Source organism: Nycticebus coucang, chromosome 4 (genome assembly GCF_027406575.1).
Source record: "Nycticebus coucang isolate mNycCou1 chromosome 4, mNycCou1.pri, whole genome shotgun sequence".
Lineage (NCBI taxonomy): Eukaryota > Metazoa > Chordata > Mammalia > Primates > Lorisidae > Nycticebus > Nycticebus coucang.
This window is the reverse complement of record NC_069783.1, coordinates 122,016,252-122,031,694: the sequence shown is the minus strand read 5'-3', so window position 1 is coordinate 122,031,694 and position 15,443 is coordinate 122,016,252. Positions and strand designations below refer to the sequence as shown.

General features: G+C 36.1%; 1 protein-coding gene across 7 annotated transcripts in view; it reads left to right on the top strand.

Moving 5' to 3' along the window:
• The window catches only part of TAOK3 (TAO kinase 3), a 177,294-nt gene that overhangs the window by 65,073 nt on the left and 96,778 nt on the right, over positions 1-15,443 (top strand). For 6 of the 7 annotated variants that reach the window (XM_053587889.1, XM_053587885.1, XM_053587887.1 and 3 more), the window contains one exon: positions 11,192-11,401. The exons of the other annotated variant lie outside the window; for it this stretch is intronic. In XM_053587889.1, coding sequence (XP_053443864.1) covers positions 11,282-11,401 — 120 coding nt within the window. In that variant the 5' untranslated portion in view covers positions 11,192-11,281. The remainder of the gene's footprint in view (positions 1-11,191; positions 11,402-15,443) is intronic. 7 annotated transcript variants of the gene reach the window in all.

The window sequence follows — 15,443 nt, the reverse complement described above, 5'->3', positions numbered from 1 at the left end:
CAAAATCTATGCCTTTAACAATTAACCATGTGGCTCATTCTCCAGCTCCACTGGGCTATCATGCGTCATGTTGAACTCAACCAATTTAAAACAGAACTCTTTATAGCCATTGAAATTCAAAGAAAATAAAATAAAATAGACCTCATCCATGTTACCTCAAGCTGTGCTCCCTTCTCCTGATTTAGCCATTGACACTAATCACTCAGACTTAAAACCTTTTCTTCTCTCTCTCTCTCTACATGTATATTTATACATATATGTATGTATTTATTTATTCCAGAACATTAGGGGCTACACATGTTTTGTTTACATACGTTGCTTTTGTACAGATTGAGTCAAAGTTGTAAATGTGCCCTTCGCCCTGATGGTGTGCACTGTACCCAGGAGGTGTGGATTTACCCCATTCCCTTCTCCCTGCTGCCTGATTTTCACTGAGGTTTACTTCCATATTGTGCACTTACGTGTTGCTCACTTAGTTCCAATTTGGTAGTGAGTACATGTACTTGTTTCTCCATTCTTCTGATGTTTCACTTAGCATGGTTTCCACTTCCCTCCAGGTTGTCCCAGAGATCCAGCTTGCCATTCTTTTATGGCCGAGTAGTGCTGCACAGTGTGGAGTGCACATACCACATTTTGTTAATCCATTCATGTAATGGTGGGCACTTGGGTTGTTTCCACATCTTTGCAATTGTGAGTTGTGGCTCTATAAACATTCGGGTGCAGGTGTTCTGTTTTCTAAAATGACCTTTTTTCTTTCAGTCTATATGAAACCATCTTTAACTTCTTTCTCTTTTCCATTTTCTCATGAGAACTTACATCAACCAATACAGTGTAATTCCCAAGGGATCTACAAATACATAACTAATCCTTACCTGTGTCTACCACAGGTAAAGGACTTGATGTAAGAAGTATCTTTGTTACTTCCTTTTAGTTAATAACTAACTTATTTCCCCCTGTCATTTTAGAAACATACTATGACAAATCTAATGAGAACTGCTGAGAATTTTAAACTTACTTGAAACTACTTGTCCACAATCTTAAACATTGAATAAATAACAAATACTGCTAATTTACCAGTGCTTCCTTCGGATGGTTTTGTTTTTGTTAAGTTACTTATTCAGAAGCCCCACCAGATGTCTCCTCAGTTTCTGTTCGGCAGAACTGGCTCAGTTGCTTACCTCCAGATCAGTCACTGACAATGGCAATTAAAAATGTCACCATGAACTTACACTTATTAACATTCATCCTATATGGTGGAGCAGAAGGTTGTTCTGTCAGCAGAGTAAAGGGAAGAAGAGGCTGTTAGCTGGCAACTAACAGGCAGGATCTGCCAGAGCATTCTTTCTTCATTTTGGATTTGTGCCGTGCAGAGCACCCCCATCTTGGCAAGCCATCTTTCTAAAAGTAAATATTGTGATTGTCTTCTTTGAGAATGGGCTATAACATATGCAGTATTTGTTATAAGTGACAATTTGAGGAGTTAGAAAGGTTATCCCTGTTTTTTTAAAAGGACCTACCATTTATGTAGGGGTATCATTAGACATAGAAAACAGGATATGTGATTTATTTTGATCATCAATAATAGCTGATAGCCAAAAAAATTATGGTGTGATTTACTGTGTGACAGCCTTCTACTCGAAAAATCTCATATAATTCTTACAACAACATATAAGTTATGAGCATTTGTATTGTCCTTGTTTTACCCATGATAAAATTGAGCCTTGGCGAGGGTAAAATTACTTAGCAAATACCGTTAAGTTAGACACAGAGGCACAATTCAAACACAGCTAATTTTGCATCTGATTAATGGTCTTAACTAGCACTCTAGACTGCTGTCACCAGTTGGCAGGAGAGATGAGATGGTGCCAAAACCTTCCAGGCTTCACTCTCATTCATTCTGAGACCTGGGGCTCTTGACCTAATTTTCCCTCGTGCCAACATTTTCATTCTGCCTCCTGTAACCTCCAACAGAGTGTGGATGTGGTCAGTAAGGTGAGGATAGTACAGGTCACCCTGATTTCTTTCCTTTATCTGGCCAGACCGTCGTGCTTTGTTTTATTTTCCCCAGTTCAAGATGAGTGAATAAGGACAGAGCGTGACAAACATGTACTAGAAAAATATCTGAAAGCATACAAATATTGAATGAATTTTGAATTTAAATTTGAATTTTATGTATAAGTAATATAATTCTGTGAAAGTTAAAGGGAAATAGTCTGAGAAGAAAAAAATATGATCACAGTGTGATCATCACCAGGCTTTCTTTTGATGCTCTTGTCCTTGGCCTGCTTTGAACTTTGAATATTCTGACCACTACTTCAGGCTTTAATAACTGCAATTTTAAATGAAGAAGAAAATACCTTTGCTGAATCCCTATCCATCAATTCTTCTAGCTTTGACAAAGTACTAGATTGCTCACAGTGAAAAAGGTCCTTAAAATTTTAGCAAACACTTGAGCAAACTTTTATTATTACATTCCCACTGTACCAGGCACTTTGCTAAATACTAGCTTTTTTTTGGTTTGTTTTTGTTTTTAGCTTTCATTAACTGTTTTCCTTGATGTTTCCACCTCTTTGCAGCCTTAATGGAGCCTTCCTTGATGGTGACATTTGCAGCGGCTTGTGGCATTATTACTATCTAACATTTATCAAGCACCAAGGGAAACCCAGACATTTGTATGTAGAGAGGTCCAAAAAAAAAAAAAATGTAGAACGAAAACATTTGTACTTGGAAGAAAACTGGATTTGGTCATTTCTGGCTGTATGGTGGAGGTTTAAAAAAGAGAAAGAAGGGTGGCGCCTCTGGCTCAAAGGAGTAGGGTGCTGGCCCCATATGCCGGAGGTGGCGAGTTCAAACCCAGCCCCTGCCAAAAACTGCAAAAAAGTAAAAAAATAGAAAGAGAAAGAAAGGGAAGGTCCTAAGAAAAGAAAGAGAAGAGCATAGAACAAAGAGGTAATTAGGCCAGAGACATATAGAATTGTTTAGAAACAGAAAGAATAATAGAATGCAGACAATGGAACAGAGAAGAGGACTTTGAACAATATCCATCAGTAGACTACAGATTTTCTTCATGCATATGTGCATGTGAGTGTGTGTGCACACACTATAGTGAGATTATTTAGAAAACTTGCTCTGAGTCCATTTTTCCTTGACAGTCAGTTTTAGGTTAGTGAGCTTTCTTGACTATACTAATCCTTTCTTCTTTGCTACTCAACTCCCAACCCTCCCACACAAACACAGACTGTCAGAATTATCTTTTTTATCACTTGATATTCAGCTCACATTTACTCTCTCAGACTTCTGGAAGTTACCACTCAGACAGATGCAAATTCAATGCTATGCCTGCCAAAGTGCTGAGCAGAAAAGAGGCTTACTTTTTACACCTTCCATCTTTTGAGCTTTGGGTCCTGCTCTTTCAATTTTTGCTAGATAGTAAAAGGTGAAAGATTTATGCGATCTGAAGAGAAACTAGAGTATTTTGCTAGATGGTAAGTAGGAGAAATTTTGTTGTTGTGCAGACAACACAAGTGTATTTGCATTACAGGGCTTGCTGTTTCTAGTTCCAAAGAGATTCTTTACGATTTCCTTATCAGCAAAGGAATTGCCTTGATTTCCTTTGATGATGTTTCCCAGCTGATATCCTAGACTTAGCTCCGAAGCAATTTGTACCCTCCTGAAATGGCTTTTGCCCAGTAATTCTGCTTTATTTGTATGTATTCAGCTTTAATTATGGGTTAAGGGGATGGATGGAGAAGAAAACCAAAAATACCCACTGTCCCCAAGTTGAGAAGCCTGACTCTCTCAACAGAGACCTGCAGGGATACAATTATATTGAAACGGGTTTTTTCCCAGTTGTCAGCCACAAAGATAAACATTCAAAGTTGTTTTTTTTTTTAATAACCCTAATTTATCCTGAACACAAACACAACTCCTAATAATTCACAAAATTGTGAAAATTCTTAAGTACTTTAGACCTATAAAAAGCATCTCAAAACACATTTTGTGCCTGTTTTGATTTGCCATTGTGGACTATAATTTATTTTTTGTAATGGGCACTAGTGTATTTGAACTCAAGATAACTGTAAAAGTCAAAAAGTTGTATGGATCTCTGTTGAATGTTTTGTACTAAATCGAGAGAAGTTTATCTAGGAGGAAAAAACAGTGCTGAAACAAGGTCATGGAAGGCCTTAATGTTTTGTGTATTTAAGGGTTACTAATTTTTGTTTATTTTAACTTTTTATGTATAATTGTCTTTCCAATTTAATTTCATATTTTTAACCACTGATGTTTAAAGGACTTAGGACCAGTGTAACTTACATATTTAAAAATTATAGTTTAATGATCTACTGTCAGATGGCAAGATTGTAAAGTGGGAAGTAACATTTTTGACTAGCAAAATGAGTGCTCCCTTATCTAACTTGAACACTTTCATGTTACTGATTAAAATTAAATTATTTGGATCATTAGGAGATGGAGAACAATGCAGTTTTAAATGTGTTTTTCCTCTTTTACTTAGTTAACTTTTTAAGTAGTTGATTTTGATTGACAGTGTTACCTTGAAAAAAAATCTGGTTTTATAATCTTAAATTTATGTGGGGAGGAGATAAAATTAGAAGTAATGAACTTCTGAAAAGTCCCCATCTCTTTGCAGCTTTCAGCTGCCAGTCATGCTCTTTTCCTTCCATACAAATGTAAATATACATTTCAAAGTCATGAAACTGTAGGGACAGAAGAGAATTTTGAGTGTTCTTTTTTTTTTGAGACAGAGTCTCACTTTGTCGCCCTTAGTAGAATGCCAGAATGCCGTGGCGTCACAGCTCACAGTAACCTCCAACTCTTCGGCTTAATCTATTCTCTTGCCTCAGTCTCCCAAATAGCTGGGACTACAGGCACCTGCCACAACGCCCAGCTATTTTTTGTTGCAGTTTTCATTGTTGGTTAGCTGGCCGTGGCCGGGTTCGAACCTGCCAACTTCTATGTATGTGGCTGGCAACCTAACCACTGTGCTATGGGTGATGAACCAGAAGAGAATTTTAGGTTTTTTTATATTTATTTATTTTGAGGCAGAGTCTGACTTTGTTATCCTCATTAGAGTGCTATGGCATAAGAGCTCACAGCAACCTCAAACTTGGGCTCAAGTAATCCTCTTGCTTCAACTTCCCAAGTAGCTAGAACTACAGGCGCCCACCACAATGTCCAGATATTCTTTAGAGGTGGGGTCTCACTCTTGCTCAGGCTGCTCTTGAACTCCTGAGTTCAAGTGATCCATCCACCTCAGCCTCCCAGAGTGCTAGGATTACAGGCGTGAGCTACCACATCCAACCTGAGATTTTTAGATCTAGTTCAAGCTCCTCATTTTACAGATAAAACTAAGGTACTAAGAAAACTGATTGAAATCATTTTGTTGTAATAAATCCTACATCTTAAAAAATGTTTCATTTGGGAATAATAAGATGAACACAGAATTCTAGATCCAATGATCATGGTTGGAATTATACTAACCGTGTGGCCAAAATAGAATTTAAAAGCATTAGGAAGTCCTTCTTGAAGTAAGTGGTTATTCACATTCTCAACTGTATCTCTACTGACTGGCTGGATTTTGTCTTTTAGCATCACGTTTTCTTCTGTGCTATATAGTACAATGTATATTCTTTGTCCATCAGTCCAAACCTTTTTACTTTACTTCAAGACTTTTGTCTTTGTTCCTCGTGTCCATCTGGGATAGGTGGGCTGTTACTTTTTAATAAAATTATTTCTAGATCTCTATAGAAGTTCTAAGAATAGTACATTATATTTGGCAATAACAAAACTTACTATTCTGGGAAAGGGGATTGGTAAACTCTCACCTAATGTTCACAACGTAAGGGTATACAGCACACCCCTTGGATGAAGAGGTCAACTACAATTTGAACTTTACCTTAGAAATGCAAACAATGTAACCTAGTCATTTGTACCTTCACCTTAATCTGAAATAAACGGAAAAAAATTATTATTTTGAATAGTTTGGCTCAACCGTTTTCTTTTCTGGAATTTAATCAAGTAATAATTATGTGTAGTAATGATCATTGTATGATATCATGTGTGTGTGTGTGCCGTGCAGGTACAAAAGAACACAAGAGTCATGAAAGAAACCTACCAGCTTGGATAGCGTGAGAAATATGAAATGCAAATGGCTTTCATTCTAATAAGTGTGAACTGCAGAGCATGGTGGCTCACGCCTCTAATCCCAGCACTCTGGGAGGCTGAAATGGCAGATTACCTTAGCTCAGGCATTCTAGACCAGCCTGAGCAAGAGTGAGACCCCATCTCTACTAAAAATAGAAAAACTAGCCTAAAAATACAAAAGCTAGCTGGGTGTTGTGACAGGCACCTGTAGTCCCAGCTACTCAGGAAGCTGAGGCAAGAGGATCTCTTGAGTCCAAGAGTTTGAGGTTGCTGTAAGCTATGATGCCACTGGCACTCTACCCAGCTCAACAAAGTGAGACGACAACAAACTGTGAATGTTAGGAAAGCAGTAGCTTCTAGGATGTAGATGATGGGGTACAGCCAAGGACTGGGTAAGAACAACATGGAATGTAAGATGAGCACAAGTACAAGGATAACCTCTACTGTTCATAAGAAGATTATTTATTAAAGTTGACTAGCCACCTTAAATATATAAACTTATAAAAATATCAATTAAAAAGTTAAATATCTATGTAGAATATTTACAATATATATGTGCTTGTTTTAAAACACTGTGTTTTTCATTCTCATTTTATTTTGTTCAGTATTGGGATCTTGGCCTCCACTGTTGTTACATCCCTCCCTCAGCATATAATCTTCACTTCTCTTGAACAATAAACATTTCTTCAAATGTTTTTCTGTCCTAACTTCTCTTTTCTCTCCTTCAGGAACTCCAATTAGACATATACAAACTGAATGTGTTTACCAGCTCACTGATGCTTTGGGGTTGTTTTGTTTTATTTCTTCTGTATTTCATTTTGGGTAGTTTCAATTGCTGTGTCTTCAAGTTCATTAATTTTTTTTTCTTTGTAAAGCTTCATCTGCTATTTGTCCCATGAAGTATATGTTTTTCGTCTCAGACATTGTAGCATTCACCTTTAAAGGATTAGTTTATGTCTCTTTATATTTTATTTGTCTCTATGTGTTCAATATTTTCTCTAACCTTTTAAATATATGGAATACAGTTATAATCAATGTTTTAATGTCCTTGACTGCTTATTCTAACATCTATAAGTCTTATCTATGTCAGTGCTGGGTTAGTTTCAATTATTTTTCCCTCATGAGTCATATTTGCCTACTTTTTTTGATGCCTGGTAATTTTTTATTGAATGATAGATGTTGTGAATTTTATGTTTGTGTATACTGGATATTTTTATATTTCTTCAAATATTTTAGAGGTTTGTTCTGGAACACAGTTAAATTACTTAGAAATAATATGATCCTTTTATGTCTTGCTTTTAAAACCTGTGAGACATCGCAGACCAACATTTGGTCTAGGTTGAGTTATTCCCTACTACTAAGCAAAACTCTGTGGAATATTCTAAAGACGGCTCCATGAACTATGAGATTTCCTGTTCTCACTAGCAGTAGTAAGTACTATTCACAGCTCTTTTTGAACTCTAGGTCTTGTCTTCTCTAATCCTTTCAGACAGTTTCTTTCCTGGCCCTTTTCTTTCTTTGTCTCACATGTATGTGCCAGTCAGGACTCAGCTGAAGACTTGCGGGGAACCCTTTGCAGATCTCCATATCCTATTTCTGTATTGCTGTCTTCTATTGGGCACTCTCCCCTGCATGCTCTACCCACCTTTATCACCCTGGATACTTGTCTTAGTCTCCTCAACTTTGAGGGTCCACTAGGCTCTAACTGGATTTCCCCTCCCTGTGCTCTGGCCTGGAAATTCTCCCAAGGCACTAAGCTGGGACAACTATGGCTCAAATCCTTTGCTGCTTGTGTGTCAGTCTTTTTTTGCCTAATAATCCATTGTCTTGAAATACCATCATTTATATATTTTATCCAGTGTTTTAGTTATTTCTGGTGGCAAATGATAAATCTTTACCTGTTACTCCATCTTGGCTAGAAGCAGAACCCTCTTCATTATATTTTTTAAGGTTAAAAAAAGTTATCAATTATGTGTAGTCTGGCTTATTGATTTTAATTTATGGGTTTTGCCTCTGGTGCTAGTAACACTTGTAATTTATTTTAGAAGTTTTATGAACTTATTTTTTACATTTAAATATTTATTTCTTCATAAAATTATTTTAGTATCTCATAGTACAACATAGTAATAGTAATCTATGTTTTTCCGCCAAATGGTTATCTATAGTACTTAGCTTTATTCACATTGAAGCCAAAATATCCAAACTTTTATAATGCATTTTGGTGAATGAAAAGATTTTAGTCATCATAAATTTAGTTCATAGATTTTTTTTGAAGGCAATCTCATAATTTGTCTTTTATGCATAGTTTCTAAAATGATTTGTCTTTGATTTAATCTGTTGTTTCTCTTTTCTGTTCTTAGAAATAAGCAATAACAATAAAAACATTTTTTAAGCTTTTATTTTATATTGTAAGTTACCTGACTAACAAACAGCTAGATTCAAGTTACTTTTCCAGTAGTACTGATGTAGTCACTTTATGCTTAATTTATTGGCATCCACAGATTGGCAGAATGACTGTCTAGGATTATAGGTTAATATTGGCGAAAGGATCCTTTTTCCAATTTAAAACCTTCAATAGCTCCTCTTACCCTCAGAATAAAGTCCAAATGTTTTAATAACGATTTACAAGGCCTCCTGTGATTTTCTTTGGTTTATCATCAACCAGCATCATGGTTTTTCCTTCCAGCTTTCTCATACATCCACATTGAATGAGCTACTTTTATTTTCCCTAAAAAGGCATTCCTTTTCACTTCCAAGTCAAAAATAGATTGGGTCATCTTATAGTAGCTTTATATGAAAAGTATTTGTGGCTGACTATGGTATGTCACACCTGTAATTCCAGCACTTTGAGAGGCCGAGGCAGGAGGATTACGTGAGGCTAAGAGTGAGAGACCAGTCTAAGCAAGAGCAAGACCCCATATCTACAAAAAAAAAAAAATTAGCTGGGCATAGGTTATATGCCTGTAGTTGCAGCCACTTCGGAGGGTGAGGCAGGAAGATCAGTTGACTCTAGAAGTTTGAGGATGTAGTTACCTACAATGACACCACTGTACTCTAGCCCAGGTGACAGAGTAAGACTCTTCTCTCCAAAAAAAATTTTTTTTTACTTTTTTCCTTATAATACCTCTCAGTTATAACCATTTTGTCATTTCTGGCATTATAATTTAATGTTTGTCATCCCATTTTACGGGATGTCCACTTCTTAAAGAGGCCAGTGGCCTCTTTAAGGGCAGGGACTATATCCCTTTCTATCCCCAACACCCAGTTCAGTGTCTGGCAAATAGTAAATATTCAAGAAATATTTGTTGAATGAAAGAATGAATTGGGGAGATGGATGGTTAGGTTGATGATCTACATATGCTAATGGCTTCTCTAAAACATATGATGTAATGTACGTTGTCATAAGAGAAATGTCCTGTCACAAGAGAAAAGTGCCTCTTAGCACTATTGGTTTTACTTCTTTAATTGATTGCCTTCTTGTTCTCATATCCTAGTATAAAACCTTGGCTTAGGTTTTTAAAAATTGTTCTGTTGCCCAATAACCAAAGTTCCTTGGACAAGGAAGAAACATAAGCTATCTTGTGACAAGTTTAAATGTTGAAATAAATGGTTGATTATCTGGGAAGGGGGTACAGAGGTTATTTAAAATGAAAAATATAGATGAAAGTTAACATTTTGATACCTTTCAAAAAAGTAAAGGAAAAAGAATCTACACCAAATAAAGGCATGTAACTGATGGCAGATCAATATAAAAGCATGTCACAATGAAGTCCTTTTATTAGAAGAACCTTTGAAATTTAAGAGTTCTGAATAGCAGTAGAATAACTTGTCTCTTTAAGTGGACATCTATAGCCTCCAAATCATAGCAGTTTCTTCCAGTGCTTAATAAAATTTCTTAATTTCCTATACAAGTGTATGAATATATCATATCATATGTCAACCAAGAGCAAGGGCTTTGCTGTTAGATACTATTTAAATTGTAGTTCTGACAAATAACTGCCTTCCTGGCCCTGCGGAAGTAGTTTTGCTTCTCAAATTCTTAGTTTGTTTTGTGAAAATAAGAACAAAATCATTATATTGTGAAGTTGTCATGGGGGTTAAAGGAAATAATATATGTGTTGTGGGATTTTTAGTATTGCCTGACACATAGTAGTGCTTAATAAATGTTAACTTTTTATGTCAGTATTAATTATATTAACATGAATTTTTGTAACATCTTCAAGATACAATTTACACGCATTTTGGTTACATAATTTGCATTCTATGTCAGAGTTATAAGTGTGCCCTTCACCCAGAAAGTATGAGATGTACCCATTGGGCATAAATTTACCCATCTCCCCTCCCACCTACTTGAATTCCATTGAATTTTGCTTCCATATGGGGACATAAGTGTTGATCAACTAATTCCAATTTAGTATCAAATACATATGGTGTTTGTTTTTCCATTCTTGCAATACTTCACTTAGGAAAATGGTCTTCAACCCCATCCAGATTGTTATAAAACATACTAGGTATCCATTTTTTTGTAGCTGAGTAGTATTCCATGGCATACATATACCACATTTTATTAATTCATTCATGTATTGATGGGCATTTGAGTTGTTTCCATATCGTTATGATTGTGAATTGTGCTGCTATAAACATTGGAGTACAAATGTCTTTTTTATAAAACGTGTTTTTTTCACCTTTGGGTAAATATCTAGTAGGGGGATTGCTAGATCAAATGGTAGGTCTTAAATATTGAGTTACCATTTGACCCGGAAATTCCACTCCTAGTTATATACAATTTAATTTTCATTTCTCCAATAATAATGATTTTAAGGATCATTTCATGTGTCAATGCCCACTTGTGTATCTTTTTCAGAAAAATGTCTATTCAGATCCTTTGCCCTTTTTTTTATTTAGGTTATTTGTCTTTTTATTATTGAGTTGTAAGAAAAAGGTGCTTTTAAATATGAATTTACATTTATATTGCCACCAAACAAAATCTGTTAGAGAGAATTTAATGGAAAACTTAATTTTTCTACAGATACTGAAGATTTTCAGAAAAAAAAATTGTCTATGAGAAATAAAGCTGACTGGCATATCAAAAAGCAAAGTACTTGCAATATTGGTCATCATGCCTAAAGGGGTACCAAAGGACCCAGAGATCGCTGATCTGTTCTACAAAGATGATCCTGAAGAACTTTTTATTGGATTGCATGAAATTGGACATGGAAGTTTTGGAGCAGTTTATTTTGTAAGTAATTAAAGAATTGTTTAGATAGATCAGATTAAGAAAGTTTGAACTCTGTACATTCTCTACATGTAGAAATTACTCATAAAATATGCTTGGTTTTAATGTTTCTTCTATAAATTAAAAGATTTCTACATTAGAGGCAAGTAGTCATGGCTGAAAAGCCAGTTCCAGAACTCTAAGCTTTATTCAGTTCAGTGGTATCTGTTATCAATTGACCCTGCTATCAAGGTAGTGTAAGAAAGTTAGAAGGGTCAGGTTGAGCCCTGTGCATTTTCACTGTATGCTAAGTTCTTTCATGTGTCAGGGCCTTTATGTATGCTGTTCCGCCATGGAGAAAATCCTGCCCATGGCATCCTCATCTCCATCTAACTCTCTTTCACCTGGCATGTTCCCACTTAGGTGTTTCTTCTACAAGATACCCTTTACTCCCTTCACTATTCAACCCTCCACCACTGAAAAATCGGGACTTTTCTGTATGATCTCATAACACCTTGTGTTTGTTTGTACTTTGTTCCATTTATCACAGTTGTAATTAAACAATTATGCATAAGATTTTTCCTTCCTACATGTTTCTTCCCCTAAATAATAAGCATTACAAGGACAGGAATTATTTCTGTCTTGTCATTGTTATATCCCTAGGAATTAGTATAACGTTCAACAATAGTAGGAACTTGATAAATGATGACCCTTTTTTGAAAAGCATCCTTATTATAAATATATAGCATGTGAAGAAGTATGCATGATATATACACATGTATATTTTAATATATAACTTAGAGAATAATTAAAAGGAAAAACCCCTGTGTAAAAAACACCAGCCAAGTCAAGAAGTAGGACATTGCCAAGAGCCCCTGTGTGTCTCCCTCAGCAGCAGCCCTCTCCCTCCTGTTAGGAGTATCCTGATTTTAAGGTTTTAAATATAAAGAAAAGGAGAAAATATATTATTTAATTCCTTTTCTTTAAAGTTAACCCCCTTACTCTGTACTGCTGAACAGTGTAATTTGGTTTTGCCTGGTTTTAAACTTTCAAAAACGGAAATATTCTATATATGTTCATTTGTGACTTGTCTTAGAAATATATTCTTCAGCTGTCTTTTCTTACTTTCCTTTTATTACGCTATATCAAATTCATCCTCTCAGAATCTCTCTTAGCCAGAGTCAGAGGGTAGTTCCAATATTAATTTGATTTTACTGTTTTAAAAAGTGGCCAAACCTTCTCAAAGTTCTAACGTTTAGAATGAATACAGTAAACCACCAAGCATGCTTTAAAACTTATCAGCAAGCCATTTGTAATAGGGGCAACATGAGTCCCACCTTGCAGTAGGCTGCAGAAGACCTAGTGATTTATTTCCTTTTGGGGGCGAAGTCCTTTCTAGTTAACTAGAGTGCATGCCTTTTGAAGATGAGGACTATTTAGAGTTGTAATATTTCTTTATTATAATCTCCTATTTACAGTAGGTACTGAATGTATGTTATTGTTGTTAATGATAGACTAGGGGAATGGCAAAGGTACATGAATGACATAGATATTAAAATGTAACCATTAAGTCTATGTTACTGTAAACCTATATACAGGCTACATATATACCCATGAGGTACCAACCTTCTATCTATAGTGATCAATCGGTAAAACCCCCAAAATGGATTTTCCTACTGCCCACAATAATCTTTATATGTGTTACTCTTTACCCACTGTTAAATAGATTCTTCATCTTTTTTCCTCGTACCATTATAACCAGGAAAACTCTATTGTCTCCTATTTGGACAACCGTGGTAGCCCACTTTGGTCTGTCTCCAGGCTACTGTGCGTACTTCAATGAGCTAGGACAAAATGTAAACAGGATCATATGCCCCCTTCACTATAAAGCCTTTAACAGCTTTCCCAGTACTTAAGCTGCCATCAAAATCCTTATAGGGTCAGCCTATAAAGTCCTTCATGATACAGCCCCTCGCTATTCCTGAGCTATGTTCCTTCTCTTTCCCACTGCTTAGCTCTAATTGCTGTCTTTTAATTGATTCATAAGGTCTTGCATAAATTCTTCTCTCTGGGGTATTTTTCCCTTCCATCTTCCCCCCTTTAACTCCTTTTCATCCTTGACCTTTCAACTGAAACCCCATTTCTTCAGGGATGGCTTTCCTGATATCCCTAAGTCACATCCCCCAATTTGGGTTCTCAAAGTAACACATGCCCATCTTTATAGCACATGTCACAGTTACAATTTTACATTTGTTTGTTATGATTTGATTTTTGTTATTGTCAGTCTGGAGAGAGGACAGAGACTGTATTATAAGACAGATAGGTACTGGGTATATTTACTCATGATTCTTTTTTTTTAATTAAATCATAGCTGTATACATTAATGCGATCATGGGGCACCATACACTGGTTTTATAGACCATTTCACACATTTTCATCACACTGGTTAACATAGCCTTCCTGGCATTTTCTTAGTTATTGTGTTAAGACATTTACATTGTACATTTACTAAGTTTCACATATACCCTTGTAAGATGCACCACAGGTGTAATCCCACCAGTCACCCTCCCTCCCCTCCCCTTCCCCCTTCCTCCTACTCTTAGGTTATAACTGGATTATAGCTTTCATATGAAAGTCATAAATTAGTTTCATAGTGGTGCTGAGTACATTGGATACTTTTTCTTCCATTCTTGAGATACTTTACTAAGAAGAACATGTTCCAGCTCCATCCATGTAAACATGAAAGAGGTAAAGTCTCTATCTTTCTTTAAGGCTGCATAATATTCCATGGTGTACATATACCACAATTTAGTAATCCATTCGTGGATCGATGGGCACTTGGGCTATTCCCATGACTTAGCAATGATGAATTGGGCTGCAATAAACACTCTGGTACAAATATCTTTATTATGATGTGATTTTTGGTCTTCTGGGTATATGCCTAGTAGAAGAATTATAGGATTGAATGGCAGATCTATTTTTAGATCTCAAAGTGTTCTCCAGATATCTTTCCAAAAGGAATGTATTAATTTGCATTCCCACCAGCAGTGTAGAAGTGTTCCCTTTTCTCCACATCCAGGCCAACATCTCTGGTCTTGGGATTTTGTGATATGGGCTAATCTTAATGGAGTTAGATGATATCTCAAAGTAGTTTTGATTTGCATTTCTCTGATGATTAAAGATGATGAGCATGTTTTCATATGTCTGTAGGCCGTGCGCCTGTCTTCTGAGAAGTTTCTCTTCAAGTCCTTTGCCCAGCCTGCAATGGGATCACTTGTTCTTTTCTTGCTCATACGTTTGAGTTCTCTGTAAATTCTGGTTATTAAATCTTTCTCAGAGACATAACCTGCAAATATCTTCTCCCATTCTGAGGGCTGTCTGCTTGCTTTACTTACTGTGCTCTTGGCTGTGCAGAAGCTTTTTAGTTTGATCAGGTCCCAATAGTATATTTTTGAAGCTGCTTCAATTGCCCAGGGGGTCCTCCTCATAAAATACTCGCCCAGACCGATTTCTTCAAGGATTTTCCCTGCACTCTCTTCTAGTATTTTTATAGTTTCATGTCTTAAGTTTAAATCTTTAATCCAGTCAGAGTCTATCTTAGTTAATGGTGACAGGTGTAGGTCTAGTTTCAGTCTTCTACAGGTTGCCAGCCAGTTCACCCAGCACCATTTGTTAAATAGGGAATCTTTTCCCCACTGAATGTTTTTAATTGGCTTGTCAAAGATCCAATAACGACAAGTAGCTGGATTCATCTCTTGGTTCTCAATTCTGTTCCAGACATCTACTTCTCTGTTTTTGTGCCAGTACCATGCTGTTTTGATCACTATCGATTTATAATACAGTCTCAGGTCTGGTAGCATGATTCCTCCTGCTTTGTTTTCATGGCTGAGTAATGTTTTGGCTATTGGAGGTTTTTTCTGATTCCATATAAAACGAAGAATTATTTTTTCAAGATCTTTAAAGTATGACAGTAGAGCTTTAATAGGGATTGCATTAAAATTGTGTATTGCTTTGGGTAGTATAGACATTTTAACAATGTTGATTCTTCCCAGACATGAGCATGATA